General features: G+C 48.8%; 1 protein-coding gene across 4 annotated transcripts; it reads right to left on the bottom strand.

Annotated features, from left to right (window-relative positions):
• Positions 1–5,875: 5,875 nt before the first annotated feature.
• Positions 5,876–20,005, bottom strand: TYK2 (tyrosine kinase 2). 4 transcript variants are annotated; one of them, XM_031947504.1, is made up of 24 exons: positions 19,854–20,005; positions 17,390–17,618; positions 16,591–16,714; positions 15,953–16,106; positions 15,519–15,682; positions 14,613–15,003; positions 14,298–14,501; positions 14,027–14,184; positions 13,632–13,749; positions 13,338–13,551; positions 13,004–13,110; positions 12,585–12,764; positions 12,410–12,497; positions 12,154–12,281; positions 11,801–11,936; positions 11,551–11,702; positions 11,234–11,384; positions 10,797–10,891; positions 10,481–10,673; positions 10,019–10,137; positions 9,774–9,946; positions 9,422–9,539; positions 9,214–9,324; positions 5,876–8,944 (listed from the first exon to the last, which is right to left on the bottom strand). In XM_031947504.1, the coding sequence occupies exons 2-24, from the start codon at positions 17,565–17,567 to the stop codon at positions 8,810–8,812; spliced, it is 3,591 nt and encodes a 1,196-aa protein (XP_031803364.1). In that variant the 5' UTR covers positions 17,568–17,618; positions 19,854–20,005; the 3' UTR covers positions 5,876–8,809. The 4 variants fall into 4 exon arrangements, with proteins under 4 accessions (XP_031803364.1, XP_031803365.1, XP_031803363.1 ...); XM_031947505.1 differs by having other exon boundaries at positions 11,234–11,381; positions 19,810–20,005; XM_031947503.1 differs by having other exon boundaries at positions 19,810–20,005.
• Between the last annotated feature and the right edge of the window lie 550 nt (positions 20,006–20,555).

The following is a 20,555-nucleotide window of genomic DNA, read 5'->3' on the forward strand; positions in this document are numbered from 1 at the left end:
AGGCAAGGTTCCCTGTTGAGAGAGTGTGGGAAGTAAGTGGTATCAAAAGCTTGAGGAAGGGCTAGGAGGTTTGGAACGGATATCGTGTGTAGTACAACAGAGAATCAACTAGGGAAGGACGAAAAGATTGTTTTGCCAGAGTGAAGGTACAATTGAGATTAAAAAACATCATTTACAGTAGCCTCCATGGCAACATGGAGACTTCTTCCAGATCCATTCAGCATTGGCAAATAAGAGCAGAAGAGGCGGATAGTGAGAGTAATTCCAGGTTACTGTTTGTCAAGGACATCAATAGTTATCAGACATTGGGACAAGAGATTTTAGAGTAGAAGATGGTATAACACTGGTCTGGTTAATTATAGGGGTAAGGGCTGGCAATGAAGGAGATTGAAAACAGCTGTGGTGATGGCTTAAGTAATTACTGAGTGAATAGAGGGACTAGAGGTGGGGGAAGAAAAGATCTAAAATGTATAAATTATAGGGAAAGAGAAGGACAAGAGGTTATGGCTGGATAAAGGACTTCCAAATTCTTGATGATGGAAGAGAGAAGTGTTCTTGGGTCGTGGTGACATAAGTTTTGGCCACCCCCTGTGTCTAAGTGAAGAAACAGGACATGGCAGTTGAGGAGACTGAGGAACTTGGAGACTAGGGTGTTTAAAGGAACGTTGACATGCATAATGAAGTCCTGTAGCATAAGGTCCCTTCCTTGAAGTCATGATCTTTGAGAAGAGCAGAAATTGGAGTGGAGATGAAGACTGAATCAGATAATAAAGTCCTTGAGAAAGGAGAGAGAATGAGTCATAGATAATTGCACCAATGTGTCTGGATTAACTGTATCTCAAAGGAAGAGAAGATCCTGAACTATGGCAACAGAGAGAACCCGAAATTAGAAAAGGGAGCAAGAAAAGTCAACTCTTCTGAGCTGAGAAGAAGTGCAGCTAGTACTTGGAAAGGTAATGAAGAAGAAGGCAGCACCTTCTGGGCTCAATCCTGTTTTGCATATTCCATAATAGGGACAAAGAATGGTATAGGAAGACTGGGGGATTCTTAGAGGCAGCTGAAATTGGATGAGAGATACTGAGTTGCAGATCTTGGAGGTAGAACAATTTCTCCAGATGATAGGTTCATGATTTCATCTTACCCTTCCCTGAATGCATACTATACTTGAGTGTTTACAATTTCATATGTAAACTGTATGATGTTTCTTCAAACAGATTCTTTTGAACAATTTATATATGAACCAAGGCTTACAAATTTCTTTTCAGACCACAATAGTGCTTTATTTGGTTTTGTCTACAAATGTTAACATCCTTATTTTTAAAATGTAGTTTATGCACTGAAGCCGTTTTCCTTTTTTTTTTTTTTGCTTAGAATATTATTTTTTTTATTATAATAACTTTTTATTGACAGAACCCATGCCAGGGTAATTTTTTGCAACATTATCCCTTGCACTCACTTCTGTTCCGATTTTTCCCCTCCCTCCCTCCACCCCCTCTCCTATATGGCAAACAGTCTTATACATGTTAAATAGGTTGCAGTATATCCTAGATACAATATATGTATGCAGAGCTGAATAGTTCTCTTGTTGCACAGGGAGAATTGGATTCAGAAGGTAAATATAACCCGGGAAGAAAAACAAAAATGCAAACAGTTTACATTCATTTCCCAGTGTTCTTTCTTTGGGTGTGGCTGCTTCTGTCTATCCTTGATCAATTGAAACCGAGTTAGGTCTCTTTGTCAAAGAAATCCACTTCCATCAGAATACATCTTCACACAGTATTGTTGTTGAAGTATATAATGATCTCCTGGTTCTGCTCATTTCACTTAGCATCAATTCTTGTAAGTCTCTCCAAGCCTCTCTGTATTCATCCTGCTGGTCATTTCTTACAGAACAACAATATTCCATAACATTCATATACCACAATTTACCCAACCATTCTCCAATTGATGGGCATCCACTCAGTTTCCAGCTTCTGGCCACTACAAACAGGGCTGCCACAAACATTTTGCACATACAGGTCCCTTTCCCTTCTTTAGTATCTCTTTGGGGTATAAGCCCAGTAGTAGCATTGCTGGATCAAAAGGTATGCACAGTTTGATAACTTTTTGGGCATAATTCCAGATTGCTCTCCAGAATGGTTGGATCCGTTCACAACTCCACCAACAATGCATCTGAAGCCATTTTCCTAACCCCTACTCTCATTAGGAGATGAAATTCCCAAAGACCAGTTGCTACATCACTTCTTTTTATTCGGGGAGAAGAGGCAAATGGGGTTAAGTTTAAGACTTGCCCAGGGTCATACAGCTAGTAAGTATCTGAGGCCACATTTGAATTCTGATCTTCCTGACTCTAGGATCAGTGCTCTATCCACTGTGCCACCTAACTGTCTCTGTTATATCATTTCCCAAGGTTCCAGGGGGAACCCTGAGAAGACTGGGAAGGTGTCCCAATGCTATCTAACTCACAAACCCCCAAGGCTATTCTTCTACCATTGATTATCAGTTGATCGGTTAGCCAATTCATTTGCTTTTAGAAATAGGTATCAAGGTGCTATAGTTTGTACAAAATGTCATCTCTCTTCCTCCACCAATGTTGGGATATTCTCTTCTAGAATCTCAAGGAAAGTGGGTTTATGCTTAAATCAATGTAAGATAGAGGAGAGAATCAACAGCTTCTCCAAGTCCTATTGCTAGCTCTCAGATTGTTCCCTTAGGAATCCTGTAGCTTTTCCACTGGGCTCCTTATCTTTCTTCACCACATCTCTTTTCCCTCTAACTCCCAAAGCAGATTCTGTCATCAACCACTGCCGCTCAGAGATGCTGCTGGGACACTGATGAAAAGTCTTCGGGTTCCCCCAATGTTATATAATCCCTCTTTGGCTAAGGGTAAGGAGACCAAGGTTTACTTGTTTCTTGCATTTTTCCTGAGCAACAATCCTTTGTCAGGGGTTGGGCTGGAAAGCTTCCACTGTAAGCAGCAAAGCTACCAGATGATCCAATCCTCTGGTTCAAAATTGGTTTGCTATTTTATAGAAAACTCACAGCTGTGACCCAGTTTTTGCAATCAATCAGAACCCAATCCCTGTGTGATGTCATTCTAATTCATCCAGTGGTTTTCAAAGATATCTGCATTGATCAAGGACTTGTTTTACACCTGGTCTAAAGCCTATGATTGATTAAAGAAGTGTTTTCATCCAATTAATCAGGACTATCAGAGAATAGCCCTTTGACTCTTAAGGTAAGCCTAGATCAATCATCCCACCCCCAGTACTTATATACATAACACAAATGAAGTTAAGAAAAATTAAGTGGCTTGCCCAGGATCACACCAATAGTATGAGAGCCAGGATTCAGAACTAGGTTTTCTGATACCAAGATCTAGGCTCTTACCATTATTCCTCTAAACTCCGTGAGGACATGATCCTCATATGCATTTGTAATAGGAGTAATCTTTGGTGCTGAACATATGCTTTGACCCTTTGTTAAAAGATAAGCATCTCAAAAAGTTATCAAACTGTGCATACCCTTTGATTCAGCAGTGTTACTATTGGGATTATATCCCAAAGAGATCTTAAAGAAGGGAAAGGGACCTGTATGTGCAAGAATGTTTGTGGCAGCCCTCTTTGTAGTGGCCAGAAATTGGAAACTGAGGGGATGTCCATCAATTGGAGAATGGCTGAATAAATTGTGGTATATGAATGTTATGGAATATTATTGTTCTGTAACAAATGACCAGCAGGATGATTTCAGAAAGGCTTGGAGAGACTTACATGAACTGATGCTGAGTGAAACGAGCAGGGCCAGGAGATCATCATATACTTCAACAACAATACTATATGATGACCAATTCTGATGGACCTGGCCAGCCTCAGCAATGAGATGAACCAAATCAGTTCCAATGGAGCAGTAATGAACTGAACCAGCTACGCCCAGCGAAAGAACTCTGGGAGATGAATAAAAACCATTACATTGAATTCCCAATCCCTATGTTTTTGCCCGCCTGCATTTTTGACTTCCTTCACAGGCTAATTGTACAATATTTCAGAGTCCAATTCTTTTTGTACAGCAAAATAACAGTTTGGTCATGTATATTTATTGTGTATCTAATTTATATTTTAATATATTTAACATCTACTGGTCATCCTGCCATCTGGGGGAGAGGGTCGGGGGAAGGAGGGGAAAACTTGGAACAAAAGGTTTGGCAATTGTTAATGCTGTAAAGTTACCCATGCATATATCCTGTAAATAAAAGGCTATTAAATAAAAAATAAAAAAAATAAAAAAAAGGTTTTGCAAGAGTCAATGCTGAAAAATTATCCATGCATATATCTTGTAAATAAAAAGCTATTAAAAAAAAGATAAGCAACAAATGATCAACTTGGATCAACTTTTGTTCTTCCAGCAATATAATCTCTTGATGGGAAAATGCCATCCACATCCAGAGAAAGAGCTATGGAATCTAATTGCAGGTAGAAGCAGGCTATTTTTGCTTTTTTGTCATCTTTTTTTCTTGTTTTTTTCTCTTTGTTTTAATTCTGCTTTCCACAAACATGTGGACAAATATTTAATATGATTGTACATGTATAATGTATATCAGATTGATTGCTATCTTAGAGAGGGGAGTAGGAAGGGAAGGAGGAAAAAATGGAAATCAAAATATCGTAAATGTTGAAGATGAATAAATAAAATATAAGCATAGCATAGCAACTTCTGATTTGGTTCAGTGACTGGGGATTGCAGCAGAAAGGATTGACTACTGAGAAAATTGGTCATGGGGGGAATAAACTTTTGTGGAAGGCTCTTCCTATTCAGTGCTCTACAAGGTAAAGAGATTTTTCTCATTTCTCCTCTTCCTTAAAGCATGGCAATAGCAATCTGAAGATTGAATATTTGACATAAAGGATATATGTTGTGTAAGTGAGCCTGTTTTTGGTTGCTTTCTGTATTTGTACTACACACAAAAAAATTAAGAATTGGAAGGTTCCAACTCAGTGAACATAGAACTTAATGCTTACTTTAAAGGAATTCCCACTCTATATACCTTGATATTTAAGTGGTTATACAGAATTCCAAGGCAGGATAAACCCATCATCTCTTGAGACAGTGCACTCCATTTTTGGATAGCTTTAATTCTTAGGAAGATAGTTATTTTTTTGACAACAGATTGATATTTGTCTCTGCAATTTCCAGTGTACCTGGTTTCTTGAGTCTGATTGCCCCAGAGGAGATGATTCCTGCAACTGCTCTATTGGAAGAAAAGTTAGGATAACAAACAAGATGTTTCAGCTGAAAGCGTTAAGAAAAGTCATTGCCTGATGGGCAGGACATCTGAATAGTATGAGTTACTCAATGCAGGTCCAAGATGAAAGTGAAATTTCTATTTCTGCTGTCCCACAAAATTGTCTTTACCCTTATGGAGATTATAATGGTAGTGATAGATTTTTGTTTGTTTTCACCATTTGCTAATTTGTACTTATGAGTTTTTCTATTTTAAGTAATTTTTTTTTTTTGTTCTGGAGGAAATAAAAGCTTCCTACCCGATACCAAATTTTTAAAATGTTACTTATATTTTTACAAAACTCCTTGTTAATCCCTTTTTTTTAGTAAACCTCTATAATGAACCATTCTGTTTACTTTTAGAGATTTCTCCTTAAGTTCTACTCTTAAGGAAGGAGCATAAGCAAAGAAGAAAAGAAAACTTTACTCCTTTTTTGGGATAATCAGGCTAGTCTCAGGATAAAGATATACTCTATAATAGAAGTCAGAGCTAGAGACTCTTTTTTGGAAGGGTTGTGGCTCTCATATTCAGAATATATTTTTGTTGAATTGGGTTGAGTTCCTTACCCATTCCACACTGAACTCATTAAAGATTTAATTTTAAAAGTCAATACTCTTTATTCTTTGTAGAAGAGTAAATCACACTCTCTTGGGCTCACTCCTCAACTTGAACTGGCATTAGTGAATTTGGTACCCAGAGGGGCAACTACTATTTCAAGAATTAGGTATGATCCTCCTGACTGGAGCTCATAAGGCATCATTAATGGGCTTCCCCTTAACAATCAGCCAGTAGATTAAATTAGCTCTTAGACAAGACATTTACTCAAAAGATGTAACAAGAATAGTAATTACAAAGCATTTCCCAAAAAAATCTGGGATACATAGACTCTGTTGGGGACAAGCAGACATGAACTTAAAAGTACAGTGTAGTGAGGCACATATGTAGGGAACACATGTACCCAAGGCAATTCACAATTCTGGAATATCAGGGATTTCATGTTTTTTCCAGAATCCTCAAGAAGTTCCTTGTCGGGGAGCATTGGTAACAGTGATGAACAAGCCACTCCACTGCCAGGCTAATTTCTCCTAGGATACATCTCCGTTGGATAGGTTCTTCGGGCTATGCTTACCACGCTGAGGGCAAGATGTCTTAGGTAGCTAGCGCAGTTTGCTGCTGGGTTTATTAAGTAGTTTGTTCTGCTGTTGAGCCAGCCCTTCACTGGGCTTGTGGACAGACCAACCTACACAAGTCTCTTGACCACTGGGCAGCTGATGCTAGTCTGGTATGAGCAGGCTGTTTGGTTGCTGGGCAACATTTCTGCCAGACAGGTCAAAAGGATGTTTTAATTCAAATCCTGAATTCCTCGGTGAGGAACTTCACCCTAACTTTTGATGGTCCAACAGTTCACCTCCCTGATCCCTGTTGGGATCTCACACAGCTCAGTGACGGGGAACAATCATTAAAGTTATGAGGTTAAGTATTTGTCTCAGGCTCTAAGCTCTAGAGTGCTTTATACTTCCAAGTCTCTTCTTCCAACTTACAGCTTTGCTGAAGTCCAATATGATAGATTCCTTACAACAGGTTCAGATGCAGAACTGCAAGTGACCTTTAAGCTTATCTAGCCAATTGTTTTATAGAAGAGAAAGGGCTTTGCCCAAGCTAACACACACACAGTGGGGAGCAGAGCTGGAAATTTTAATCCCCTCCCTTGACTCCGAATCCAAATGTCCATTGCCCCAATTGAGAGTAAAACTCCTGGGCTGAGGGGAGGACTAGAGAGCTGGGGGATGGTGGACAGAGTGTGAGCTCAAAGCACATCCCTGGTCCCTCCCTCAGTGCTGCTCAGGCTGGTGGTCAAGCCCTCACTGAAGATGTTCCATCAGTCACACTCGGCCTCCAGCCACACACATTTCAGCTACAGTGTGTCCTCCTCTGCCCAGTGCTAATCAGTTCCACCTGTGCTCTCTTCCCCCCAGCTACAGGTTCTCCAGGAATGGAGGAACGAGGCACTAAACTTGGCCTGGGTGGATAACTGATTATAAAGAGAGGCAGCTCCCTCCTCAGTCTCATCCACCTGGATAGTGCCCAGAAGCGTCTGCCTTTTTATTAAATTAATTAAATCTTTACCTTGGCTGAGGACCACATTCATGCATGATGTCATGAGGCAAGCTACATCACATCTGCAGACCAATCGACAGGATCCTGTGGCTGGGGACTTGCCTGCTCTTGCTCTTCCTCCACCACAAACACCCTAGAATGCCTGGTGGGAAGCCTGAGGGCACTGTGCCATAGGCAAGGGGAGAAAATTCCTGCCCTCAAGGCCTACAGAGGCCAGGGAACCTCTCTGAATGGCCCTCTCTTTCACACACAGACATTCTTTTCTGAGTGAGCTGTGAACTGGTGGGGGCCCAGATGCAAACCTGACCAGAGATTAGCGTCACATTCTGGGAGAAGCTGATTTATAGAAAGAAGGCCTGCTGGACTTGAGTGGGAAATAAGAGGAGACGGCAGTGTTTCTTGGAGAAAGGAAGTGATACTGTGATGACTAACTCCATCCCCATCCACACCCAGTCTAGATTCACTTTAGAGACCAGGAGACCCAATATGAGGAAAGAAGGGGGAGGGGAGGGGAGGGGAGAAGGAGAGAGAAGGAACAAAACAAGTGTGGCTACAGTAAAAGGAAAGATGGAGCTCAAGACTTAAGCCTACTCTGCCTCATCTAGCCCAAGTGACTGACCCAAGGGAGGGGCAGACCCTGTGTTTTAATCTTTGAAAACTGTAGCTTCATATGGCTGGTCTTTAAGACCAGGTTCTGTAGCTTTTTTCCTGAGTCACCTCAGCTTAGCTCAAAAGGGACCAATAACACTTCTACCTACACAACTGAAGCTCATGTTGGCAAACCATGGTTTTGCTTGTGGATAAAGTAGGGCATCAAGAGTAATCTCTACTCTCAGTCCTGCTGTATCTAAAATGGAACTCAAGAAGGAAAAGGGACACAAGGGGTTGGGATAAAGGCAGAGAAAGAGAGTTAAGGCCTCTTGGAAAAAAGGCATCAAGTTTTCCCCTCACTGGTCCTGAGGCAATTGGGGGGGGGGGGGGGGAGGAGGAGAAGGGAGAGAGGTGTGTTGTGAGAGAAGGGAACTGGGGCAAGGCACAAGGTAAGTGGCCTAAGGAAAGCTGGCTGACCCCTCATTTCCACTCTGGGGGAGAAGTATGGCAGAGGTCACAGTGTTGCATCTCTTGTTTCCAGAATTTCACACTTATGGAGTAACCAGTCAGGCCCCCGCCATATAGCCTCCAGGCACCTCCTAGCACTGGGGGAAAAGGTTGAGGATGGTATCAGTGGGCTTTTCCCCAACGGTCCCAAGGGGTTAAAAATGGCCTCACTCCCTCCAGGACTGAAGATGGTGGAGAGAGGGGGAGACAGTCTCCAATCACCAAGGGGGCCTAAAAATAAGGCCCCAGTTGGATTTCCTACTCCCATAGTGCACAGGTGAGCTCAGGCTGGCCGAGTTGCTTGAGGTCTCCCCTTCAGCATACACTAAACACAGAGGGAGCTTGACTTCTATACTTCTCATGGAATGTCTTGAGGAGGGGAACAAGGTTCTGGAAGGTTGGGCGGAAGGAGGCTTCAGATTCCCAGCAATTCTTCATGAGAAGATAGATCTAGCAGGGAAAGAAGAGGGCGAGAAGGAGGGGAGCTTTAGACCCCACATTTTCAGATGGGGTTCATCTGCCAGAGTTTTGGGGGCTGTGACTCTATACCCTCCAAGACTGGGCAAGGCCTTACCTCTCAATGTTGAGGATTATTGAAGTAGTTATAATCAGTCACCACAAGCAAGAAAAAACCTCCAATGGGAGAGGGGCAACACAGAGAGAAGAGCTGGGTTCCAACAGTGTCTTCAGCAGTGGGAAAGGTGGGGAGGGGAACTTACCTCACAGGGACAGTCCTTGGGACAAGGCAGTCTTTGGCCTCTCTCTAGCAGGTCTATGAGCCTCAGCACTGTCATCTGGCCCTGGGTGACCCCAATCATTTCGATGAATTTCTGATCAGAGAAAAGGCACAAGGGGGGTTGTCACCCAGGTGGGAGCTGCTAAGGAGTCTGGGGGGAGGGGCTGGCAGGCCCAAGACCAGGCTCTCACCAAGGGTGGGGTTTGATTGCAGTCACAGCGTGTCAGCAGTTCGTAGAAGGTGACCCCAAAGGACCAGACGTCGGAGGCGTAGTAGAACTTACACTCCTTGAGACACTCCATAGCATACCTATGGGACACTAGGGATGATACTCGGGCCGCTGGGAGGGAAAAATAGGTTCCCAAAAGGAATGGCGGAGGAGGGGGGAAAGACAGGGAGCCTTGTGCTAGAACAGAAGCCTCAGCTCTACTGGCCCGTGCTCCCCCCCCCCCCCCCCCCCCCCCCCCCCCCCACAGGGGAGATGGTGGCTGTAAACCTCATCTAGTATGTGGACTGAATCCCCCTGTCTGGGCCCCTGGTCACCAGAAGACAGGGCTGTCTCCATCCTCCCGGACACAGTAATAATCGTGGCCCTCTGGCACAGCCTTGGCCAGACCAAAGTCCCCAATCTTGATAGTGTTGTCATTCTCCAGAAGGACATTTCGGGCTGCCAGGTCTCGGTGGATGTAGTGTTGGGAATGGAGGTAGGCCATGCCCTAGAAGGTTACCAGAAGTTGGGGTCACAGGGCCCAGAGTCCCCGCCCTCCCTCCACCTCCCGGGGGCTTACCTCACAGATCTGCTGAGCAAACAGCAGAATCTGGGCCAGCCCCAAGCTGTGTTTGGGGAGATAATCCCGCAAGCTGCCCAGTGGCACATACTCCATGATCAGCTGGACCATCTTCTCCCCTGCAAAACCAAGAGAAGAGTATGAGGGGAAGAGGGAAGAAAGGATCCTGGGTCAGGAGCCAGAGAACTTGGATTCAAATCCTGGCTGTTCCTTACTGCATAGTATGATACAGGGCGAGTCACAACCTCCCTGAACTTCAGTCCCCTGATCCGTGGAGGAGGAATTGGAACAGACGTCTCTAAGGCTCCTCCCCACTCTAACTCCCACCTGACCCATGGCAAGTCTCTTCCATCTGTAAGAAGGGGTGCGTCTGGACAGTTGCTAAGGTCCCTTCCTGGCCCCAAAACCTGTCATTCAAGGCCCAGGACTGCAGGGAAGCCCAATCCCTCTCTGCTTTCTGACCTTGGTCACTGCAGCAGCCCTTATACTTGACGATGTGCTCGTGGTAGAGCGTCCGGAGGATCTCAATCTCCCGCTGCCAGCTGCTCAGGAGCTGGGAACTGCAGCCAGCCTTGAGAGACTTCACAGCCACCATCTCCCCTGTGCCATCATTAGTTGGGTCATAGCAGTAGAGGCTCACCTTGCCAAAGTGGCCCTGAGGAGAGGTAGGGAAAGGAGGGAGGGGCTGGCTCCAGGCTGGACTGCCCCATGCCCCATGCCCGATGCCCGATGCCCTCATTCACATCTGTAAGTCCCCTTCTTCCCCAGCCCCTCAGACCTCTCCCAGGTCCCGGATCTTCTTCAGGTAGCGTTTCTGAAAAATGGTGGGATCTGAGGCTGGGAACTCTGGGCTCATGGTGGTGATGTCAAGATCTGGAAGAGATTGGGGACCCATGAAGAGGGGGTTCAAAAGAGCTAGAACAAAGCCGGTGTGTGAGCTCACTAGCCTCTCTATCCTGCCCCCATCTTGGAGCTCGCTGGGCCTTGGGTCTGGGATCCTGAGGACAGCCTGGCTCGGCGGGCTTGTCTCAGGGCCTGTTTGCTGAGGCAGAAAGCAGCCTCCTCTTTTCCTTGTGAGGCCTTCACCCTGAGGGCACCTTCTCTGGTGACTGGTCCCTAGAAGCCACTTCTTTGTCTAATGACTGGGCTGACCACCTGGGGAGGGAGCAACAGAAGCAGCCAGGAGGGAAGGGAGGGGGGGGGAGCCAGCCTTACTCTGGGGCTGCAGCTGCGTGAGATCACGCAGGATGGTTCGGAAGGAGGGCCGCTGGCTGGCATCATAGGTGAGGCACTGGCTGATGAGCGTGGCCAGCTCCTTGCATGAGGGCTCAGGGAGCCGATGCTTCTTTTCATAAAATCGCTCCTTCTGAGGGGGAAGGGAAGTCAAGGGAAGCACTTGGCTCCCGGCAGGGCTGAGCAGTTAGACCCCACCCTGGTTCCTCAGGACTGTCCCAGAGGATTGAGACTCGAGGAGCAGCCCTTTGGGGGGGGCGGGGGGGGAGGGTGAGACCAAGCTGGGGTGGGGTTGTTACCTCAGAAGGGCTACGACCCTGGAGAGGCGCTTCCCCATCAAAGCAGATCTCTAACAGTGTCGTTCCAAAGCTCCACTTGTCAGCGGCTGTGCTGAGACCCGTCCCGCTGGGGACACACTCGGGGGCGATCCAGGGAATGCGCTCTACCCGCTCTGGGGGCAGAGTCAGAGGTCAGACATGACCCATATTCGGCCCTCCAGGGCAGACAGGCACTAGCCAGGGGCAGCCCCCCAGTCCCCACCATCCTCACCCTCCCTGGAGAGGGCCGTGACGCTGACGCCAGGATCACTGAGTTTGATGAAGGGTTGAGTGCCATCCCCAAGGCCTCGCCTTGCCAGCAGGATGTTCTTGGCACAGACGTTGCCGTGAACCAGGTTTTTGTCCTCCTAAAGAGGAATATGAGAGAGAAGGTCACAGAACATAATACGGAGCTGAGGACCACCCACGGCACATGTGCAGGGCCCTTCTCCCAGAGTGCCGGTGTCTGGCTTGGTTTCCAAGGTAGAGAGGTGCAGCAATGCCTTTGTAAGAGCCACTTTGGTGGTTCTCCTTGCCCAGCTCCTCAATCCCCTGGCACTCCCATTCCCTGGGTCAGGCACCTACTAGGTAGCTGAGAGCACTGGCAAGCTGCTGGGCCACAGTAATCTTCCAGGCCACTGGCACATGGCCCTTCTCCCGCCGCAGACATACATCCAGGGGCCCATGTTCTACATGTTCTGCCACCATGATGTCTACAATGGGTGAGACCAAATACTTACATCTAGAGGCGGTCTAGGCCAGGGATGGGAAAACTTCTGTCTTGGGACACTGAGACTCAAGGAACAGTGGGGGGAGTAAATAATAGATGAGATATACTCACTCTCAGAGCCCCGGACACAAACACCATGGACGAAGGCCAGGTGGATGTGGGAGACCTGGCTCATTAGGCTGGCTGTCTCAAAAAATGCCTGGGGGAGATATAACACTACATGGGGGATACCCACTGCTACAGAGGAGATCCTTATTCATACAACATTTCCCCAGTTCCCTTTTACCAGAGCAATATCGCGGTGACTTGGATCCAACACCTTTAGCACTACTCGAAGCTCCCGATGGTTGTTGTTGGGTTCTGAGGGAATGTTTTCATCTTCCTCATCCTCAGCTCCCATTCCACCCCCCACGTGCAGGAGTCCCTCGTAAATATTGGTCCGGGTGCCTTGGCCCAGGTGAGCCAGCTGAAGTGGGTGGAACAGGAGGAGAGAAAGAAAGGGACCACATCAGTACAAATGCAGTACAGTCCATCCAATCCAAATTGGGGACCTTAGCTCCAAGAAACCTTTTTTTTTTTTTTTTTTTTTGGGGGGGGGGTCCTATACACCACCACCCAAATCCAAAACAAGGGATCAGGATAGGGAGGAGCAAATGACCCAAAAAAGTATTTTGGTGTCCCAAGACACAGGGGAATCTGACCCACCTGGGTGATTTCTTCCTTTCGGATCTGATGGAAGCTGAGCTGGGACAAGTTAAGTGATTTGGGACCCTCCTTAGGACGCTGCCGAGTAATGATCAGATTGGAAATTTCTGGGGAAAATAGGGATGAAGAAATATAATCAAGACAGAATTGTCTTGCCTTAACCTTGAGAATGAGAAATTTCCAAATGATCCTACAAGGAAGCAGATTCCCCACCCCCTACCTCCAAAAAAGAGGACCACCAGCCTGTGTGTGGGGGTGAATGTCCTCATGCCCATGGAGCCTAGCCACATTCCCCCAACATTTATCTCCCCTTCCTTCCTGCCCCTGGCTGTACCTCCTGCTCGAGGCAGGCAGCATTTGCTGAGTGTGAAGCTCTCTAGGGTAGAGCCAGGACCAGAGCCAGAGCTGGATCGCAGTGTGCAGCCTTGTAGGGCTGCAGTGAGCTCACGAACACTGGGAAAGGCTTGATCCCAGCCTTCAAGCTGGAAGGTCAGGCCCTGCTCTTCAATGCGGAACTGCTTGTAACGGAGACCCTGTGCTCCAGCTGCCTGTGGAAGCAGTGAGGAGTGAGCAGTCTGGTTCTCCCAGGAAAAAGGGAACATGCTCTCCTACTCCCTCAAGTTTTTACCTGGTCTTTCCGGGCCACAGTCAGGATGAGGCGGTGGAAGTCAAAGGAACTCCAGCGGATAAGGTAGAGGCCATCCTCTACTTCCTCTCGCTTCAGTTTGGACAGTACATAAGGCTCCCTGGGACATTAGGAAAGTAGGGGAGTTGGGGAAGCAATTGAGGTCTGGGTAAATTTTTCCCTGTTACATCAGTCACAGGTCAGTCTTCATATTCCCACACTGACACAACCATGCAATGATCAAGTTACATAAAAGACAATGCATCTCTCTCTCTTTTTCTCTCATCCCCCCTTTCTTTCTCTCTCCCTCTCCTTCCCCCTTCTCTTTCTCTCCCTCCCCCTTCTCTCTCTCTCTCTCTCTCTCTCTCTCACACACACACACACACACACACACTCACTGCAGGGGCCCATGGATGCCATTTTGAATGCTCATCACCAGCCTCGGGGGGGCCACCTCATGGCACAGGTAGTGGCTGGAGTCTGCTGTCAGCCTGAAGTAGCCATCAACCAGGGATACCAGAGAGAGTGCCACCATAGGTGAAGGGAGAGTCAGTTCCTGGGGATGGGGAAGGAGGCATTAGCAAGGTTTTCCCACTTGAATTATCTTCCCAGCCTCCAGTGGTCCCACCCCAGGCCTTCCTGGCCCACTTCCTTCACTCTAGCCCCCACCAGGCACTTGTTGTCCTGACGGTGGATGCTGACGTTGTTCTCCTTGACCACAATATGGGTGATATCTTGGAAGTCACAAAAATATGTCCAGACAGTCTCTTTCCTCTCAGTGGGCAACTGGCTCAGCTTCCGGCTTTCTGCCTCCCGGGTCTTGGACTTCTTACCAAGGGAGCTTTGGGAGTGGTTGACTTTCAAGTCAGAGTCCTGAAAATCAGGAATGGAGAGATGAAAGCCTGGTCCCTCTTCCCTCACTCTACCCAGGGTGAGGGGAGTTGGAGGACCTCAGAGGGCAGCCCTCCATGCTTGTCCGCTCACCTCCACCTGAAGAAGCCGCCAATGGATACCACTTGTCCCAGTCACTAGAACCTCATGGGTAGGAGCCTGGTCAGCGAGAGAGAGAGTAGCTCCCGGTGGAAGCGTAGGCCCTTGCTCACTGCTGTTGACATAGCACAGATCCCTTTCAGCCTCCGTGGGCAACGCCAAGGTCAGGGCAAGGAAGCGTTCAGTGCCAAAGCGCGGGGCCAGCTGTTCCAGTGTAGCCAGGTATTTGAACATAATGTCCTGTTCACTAAAACGCCCCGGACCCACTGTCTGCAGATGGAATCGTCGCATAAACTTCTGGAAAACGTTCCTTAGGCGGAACTTAGTCAGGGAATTGTTCTGCTGGATTTGTCGGCTGAAGGAACAGGGGATGCAGTCTTTGAAGCTGAGACGGGGAGAAGAGAAGGACAAGCACAAGATCGGGGAAGGAAAAGGTGAGTGGGATCTAAGGGGCTCTAGCTGGCCTGACAGGATCACCAGGAGGAGGTGATGCACAGAATGGGAGGAGGTCCGAGGACTTACTCTTCCTGCGTCTAAGGGCCCTCCCATCATGATGTCAGCATCATCTCCCCAGCAGACCCGCTACTTCTTAGAGCAGCTTGCCCAGGAGCTGGCAGTCTGCTCCCAAATCAGGTTAAGTCCTTATACCCCACATGGGCTCCCATACATTTCTTAGTCTCTCCCCTGCACTGTGCCCTCCGATCATCCTTTAGTCTAAATTCAGTCTGTTCAGCAGGACAAACAGAAATCCCATCTCTTCTGAGCCCCTTGCCTGACTGTAGCCCACACACTGGCCTTGGAGTGTCTCAGGCACATGGCCGGCACCTGGGAGTGCCCGCCCCGCCTGGCCGGGGTGCCCTGACTGGCATGGAGGACCCCGAGCTCTCCTGCAGCCGCTACCTGGTCTTCCTCACCACCTCTTCCAGGGGCACGCCGCGCTGCAGAGCAAGGTGGGAAAGGTGCAGCACGGCCATGCCCAAGCTCTCGTTCTTGAAGTGCTGAACCTCTGCGTCACTGTGCAGGTCCGAAAGGGATGCGACATCATTGACAAACTCAAACTTTCCCTGGGGAACAGGACAGAGTGGGGCAAATGACTCAGGAGGACTTCCCCAGCCCTCCCCTCCTACCGGACCTTTCCAAACATTGCTGACTCTTAGCATGCACAGCTCTTAATGGGAAAAGGTAGATGAAGGTCTGGCAAAAGTTTGGAAGATTTGTGAGGGACAGCAAGGAAGCAGGATCAGCAACAGTGACCTCTAGCCAGGAAACAATGCCCTGGCTCTCACCCATCCCTTCATGCCCTACCCTCTGGGAGATGCTCCCCACCCCCCAACCTGTTCGTAGAGGTACTCGAAGGAGGCTTTGTCCAGCAAAGCACACCCCTGCTCAATCCGGGTCTTCTCTTCAGAGACCTCAAAACCTCGAGGCATGCTTCTGTACACAGCTGGCTCCTGAGTGTTCAGCCCATGCCAGTTCCTGAAGTAATACCTGCAGGGTACATGGTCTTATCCCAGGTTCTTTGCCAAAGAAGAAGAACACTTCCTTACTCTGAACCACCATAGCCTGCCATCCTGGGGGCCCATAGTGGATGGGTTCCACAAAGGACTGGCTAGTACCTATAGCTCCTCCTGATTCTAATGCCTCAGATCAAGAAGAAATAAGGAACAGAAAACCTCCTACTTCACATCTCTTCAATTTCCAAAGCCCATGTCCCTAAGTTTATTATAGTGGGCCAAAGACATGCACAGAATGGGAGAGTATGTGTCCGCCCACCCCCCAATGCTGAGAAAAATTGTCCACCATAGGAAACTGCTCTCCCAGCTTAGAGCCCCCACCAAGAACTACCACTTCTTGAGTATACCCCTAAAGATTCTATGTGGGGATCTTTCCTGAAGAATCTGTTGCCACTGGGGAAAAGGCTTTTGTCATGACCCTACTCCCCCAAGCCCAAAGCTTAGGGAGCTGCTGCTACCTCATTCGAAACTGCAGGGTTTGATTGGTATCCTTGGTGATCTCAAAGAGGTGGTTAGGAGGCAGCCAGACTTGAGCCTGGGTATCATATAATGCAAAGAGGTTGTAGCAGAGTGGAGTGATTCCTGGAAACAGGAACAAGGTAGATAAGAAGGGCATTAGAATTAAGCGTGCGCATGCACGCGAACACATACACACACGTACACGTCCCTGAGAGGTTGCCCCTGACTCTAGAAATTAGAAAGAAATTAGCCCTCCCTCCTTCCTATGCTAAAGTGAGAGCAGGGAAACAAACCTCAACAACCCTAATATTTTGTTTTCTCAGAAGTTGGAATAAGATTAGGGCAGAAAATTCTGAGGAATCCAAGATAAGGAAATAGATACTCAACCATGATCTCAGCTGGTGGTAGAATATAGAGGCAGGAATCAAATCTTACAACCTAGTCCAGACACCACAGAACCTTCCACAGGCCCTAGGTCCCAAAGACTAAACTGTTTTGGAAAGGCTCTGGAATCCAAGCTCCTGAGGCCACACCACTTCTCATATCCTTGGGACTGGAAGAGGTGATTATACTTGCCTTATCAAAGGCCAACCTGGTGGAAAGCAGACCTTATTGTCCTGCCTAAGGAGTCTCCCTCCCATTTTACCCCCCTCATTCATCCATTTCACTAAGGAAATGTCCTGGGGTAAGGGAGAGAGAAGCTGCTTTGAAGTGAGATTCACTGCAGTGTTTCCTTATTCCTAATCTACTAAGTTCTCACCTCTGATCCATCTTTCTCTTATTTCAAACCCCACTCACCCACTTTCTGTGCAATGTGAATGCAGACTTCCTCTGCAGTCATGGTACCCTGATTGTAGGTCACATACTGGTCACCCCCATTGCTCCAGTGGAGAAGAACCTTGAGCCCGCTGCTGCTGGGATGGCCCCACTCTCCATCAGAGTCACTGTGTCTTGCAGCACAGTGACATAATGGCATCTTGATCTCCTGCCAACTGAAGGGGCTCTTTAGGCCTCACACTCCAAAACTCTTTGCAACCAAGTTGTTGTAGTCCAGGAGTTAGGAGAAAAAGGAAGAAAACAAATGGAAAGTCATTTCATAGAATCATGGAAAGACCCCTGGATTTGGGGGGGGGGGAGTCTAAGGACTTTGGTCTAAGTTTTAGCTCTGACACTTACTGGATATATGATATAGAATAAATGATTTTACCTCTGATCCCATTCTACAAAATGAGGGGGTTGGGCTAGATTTCTAAGAGACCTTCCTGTTCTATGATTCTAATAATAGACTGCAGACACTACTATAAGAAACAATATATCAATAGAAAACTTTGAGGCAGGTGGAATTCTATCTAAGCCAAGCCATTCTTAGCAAGTCCTTTTCCCATCAACGTGTGCTGGATCCTGCTACTCTCTTCCCAAATTAAATTTTCCAGAAGGAACTTTAACTCCATGCTAAAACAGTAGAAGGTAGCATCTTCAGAAAGTATAGGACATGATACCCATGGCCCCAGAACTGAGATGAATGGGATCCACTTAGCAAGTCTTCCTCTCATCAATGTGTGCTGGATCCTGCTACTCTCTTCCCAAATTAAAATTTCCAGAAGGATCCCAGAATGGGATCCACTATACTAGGTTTGATCAGAATAAATATAGCCCACACAAGGAGACAGATCCCACCGTCAGATCTTTTTGCAGCCATGAGCTATACAGGCAAACTCATACCCTACTCTTCTGAAAAGAAGTCCAATTCTAGACCCTAACCTCTTAGCAACCCTTTCGTATCACAAAGGTTCAGGTATCTGAAAGATGAACTAGGCAAATCTGGAAGGGATTCCAGAAACGGAGGTTTGGGACACCTACAAGGAAACATCCCGACCCCACGGCGCACGATCTGGCAAGCGAGCAGAAAAGGGAACAGATATTCTCGGCTGTTTGGCTGAGAAAGGTTCGAGTTGACCCAGGTAGGCAGGCCTCTCCCTGGGTGAGAGAACTCAGGACTTCACTATGAATGATATGGGCTCACCCTGCTAATTCATTTGATGTTCATCGGCCCTAAACCCAGCTTCCAAGATACCAAGAGGAAGGAAATAAGGGAAAGAATCAGAGAGCAGCCAGTCATACTGCATGTATCCCCAAGAAAGAAATATTCCTCTTAATACCCAGTTCAGAAAATACTCCTGTTCCCTAAGGAGGCTAATTCCCACAGGGCCCGTTCTAGCACCCAGAGCTCCCTCCCAGAGCTTATCCCAGACCCTCAGGTCTCCATAAAAGAGCTTTCTCTTGCCAGAACCCCTCGAGACCAGAGTACATATAGGAGCTTCACGGCTACTCCACCCTGCTTCCAGCTCTCCCAGCCACACTTTCTAGTCTACCCAAAACCAACCCTTAGTCACAGTCCCCTCCTGCTTCTCCTTAATCTCCCCCAGTCTAAGATACCCAGTTTAGTCACCTGGAAAACAAGTGTTTCTGAGGCAGAGAATAGCAAGGTGAGGGTCAGTCCTCCAAGTAGGGAAGGACAGGAAGGATCACTTTCCCACCCAAAGACCGCAGAAACAAGGGAGAAACGCAGCCCCGTTCCTGTCTGCAGGAAGTGCTGAAGGAAAGCTGGGTGGCTTGGGGGAGTGGGGCCCAAAGGGAGGGAGGCGGCGGGCGGGACCCTGGGGGGCAACGTCTGGGAAACCACAGGCCTCCCTGGCGATGCCGCCCGCCCCTGCAGCGCGTCCCCGGCCCATTCACAGCCAGTCTCCTTCCCTTCCCCAAAAGGCCTCGCTACGACCCCGTCCCCGTCCCCGCTGTCCGCTTCACCCCGCTCGTTGCCCTCCTTGCCTCGGCCTTCCCCAGAAGCTGTTCCCCGTCTCGGAGCTCCCCGCGGGCGCTGCCCCCGCTTCCGACCTTACTGACTACCCCCATTGCAGGCCAGTCATTGCCCCGCCGGCCGTCTTCCACGGGCGCTCTCCTGGGGCGCTGCCCCCGTCTCCCGGGCGCTGCCCCCGTCTCCCGGGCACTGCCCCCACCTCCCTGGGGCACTGCCCCCGTCTCCCGGGCACTGCCCCCACCTCCCTGAGGCGCTGCCCCCGTCTCCCGGGCGCTGCCCCCACCTCCCTGGGGCGCTGCCCCCGTCTCCCCGGGCACTGCCCCGTCCCGGGCGCTGCCCCCGTCTCCCCGGGGATTTCCCCTACTATTATTATTTAATCCCGCCGGACGCCCAGACCGCTTACAGAGCTGCGCTGCTCCCCGGCCCCGGGCCCGAACCCGGGGTCACCTGTCAGTGCCCGGGGCAGCCCAGCCGCAGACCGGACTCCGGACTCGGGCCGCGGGGCTCGCTCTTCCTCAGCCGCAGCGGCGGCCGCAACCGGACCCTCTGACTGACAGGCCCTCTCTAGTGGGGCAGCCGAGAGCTCGCATCCCATTGGTCTCCTGCAACAAGCTTGTTCATTGGCGGCTGCTGCGGCCGCCAGTCTAGTAGTAGCTCCGGGTCTCCGGTGCTCAGCGCTGATTGGCTGGCTCCTCCAGTCCCAGGAAGACACGACGGTGATTGGCCGGCGGAAAGAAGGCGGAAAAGGTGGATGGGGACTTGGAGGGGAGGGGCGGGCCAGGGATATTTCCTCCACAAGAGGGGGGCGGTCCCCGAAGCTCTCGCTGGGCGAAGGGAGAAGGCGGGGCGGAGCGACGGGTAATGGATCTTGTGTCGTTGTGCGCCTGAGCTCTCGGAGTCCCAGCCTCCCGTGGGGCCGGATTCCGGGCCTTTGGGGGAGGCGCTGGGCAGAGGAGAGAAAGGGATGGAGAGTCAGAGCGCTTCTGCCCCTGGGCCGGGCCCTCCTCTGAAAGATGGGAAGGTCTGGTGCCAGGGAGACCCGGCTTCAAGCTTAGCCTCAGGCATTTCCTAGCTGTGTGACCTTGCGAAAATCACTCAGCTCTGCTGCCTTAGTTCCTCTGTCTTAAATGACCTGAAGAAGGAAATGGC

Source organism: Sarcophilus harrisii, chromosome 1, assembly GCF_902635505.1.
Source record: "Sarcophilus harrisii chromosome 1, mSarHar1.11, whole genome shotgun sequence".
Classification (NCBI taxonomy): domain Eukaryota; kingdom Metazoa; phylum Chordata; class Mammalia; order Dasyuromorphia; family Dasyuridae; genus Sarcophilus; species Sarcophilus harrisii.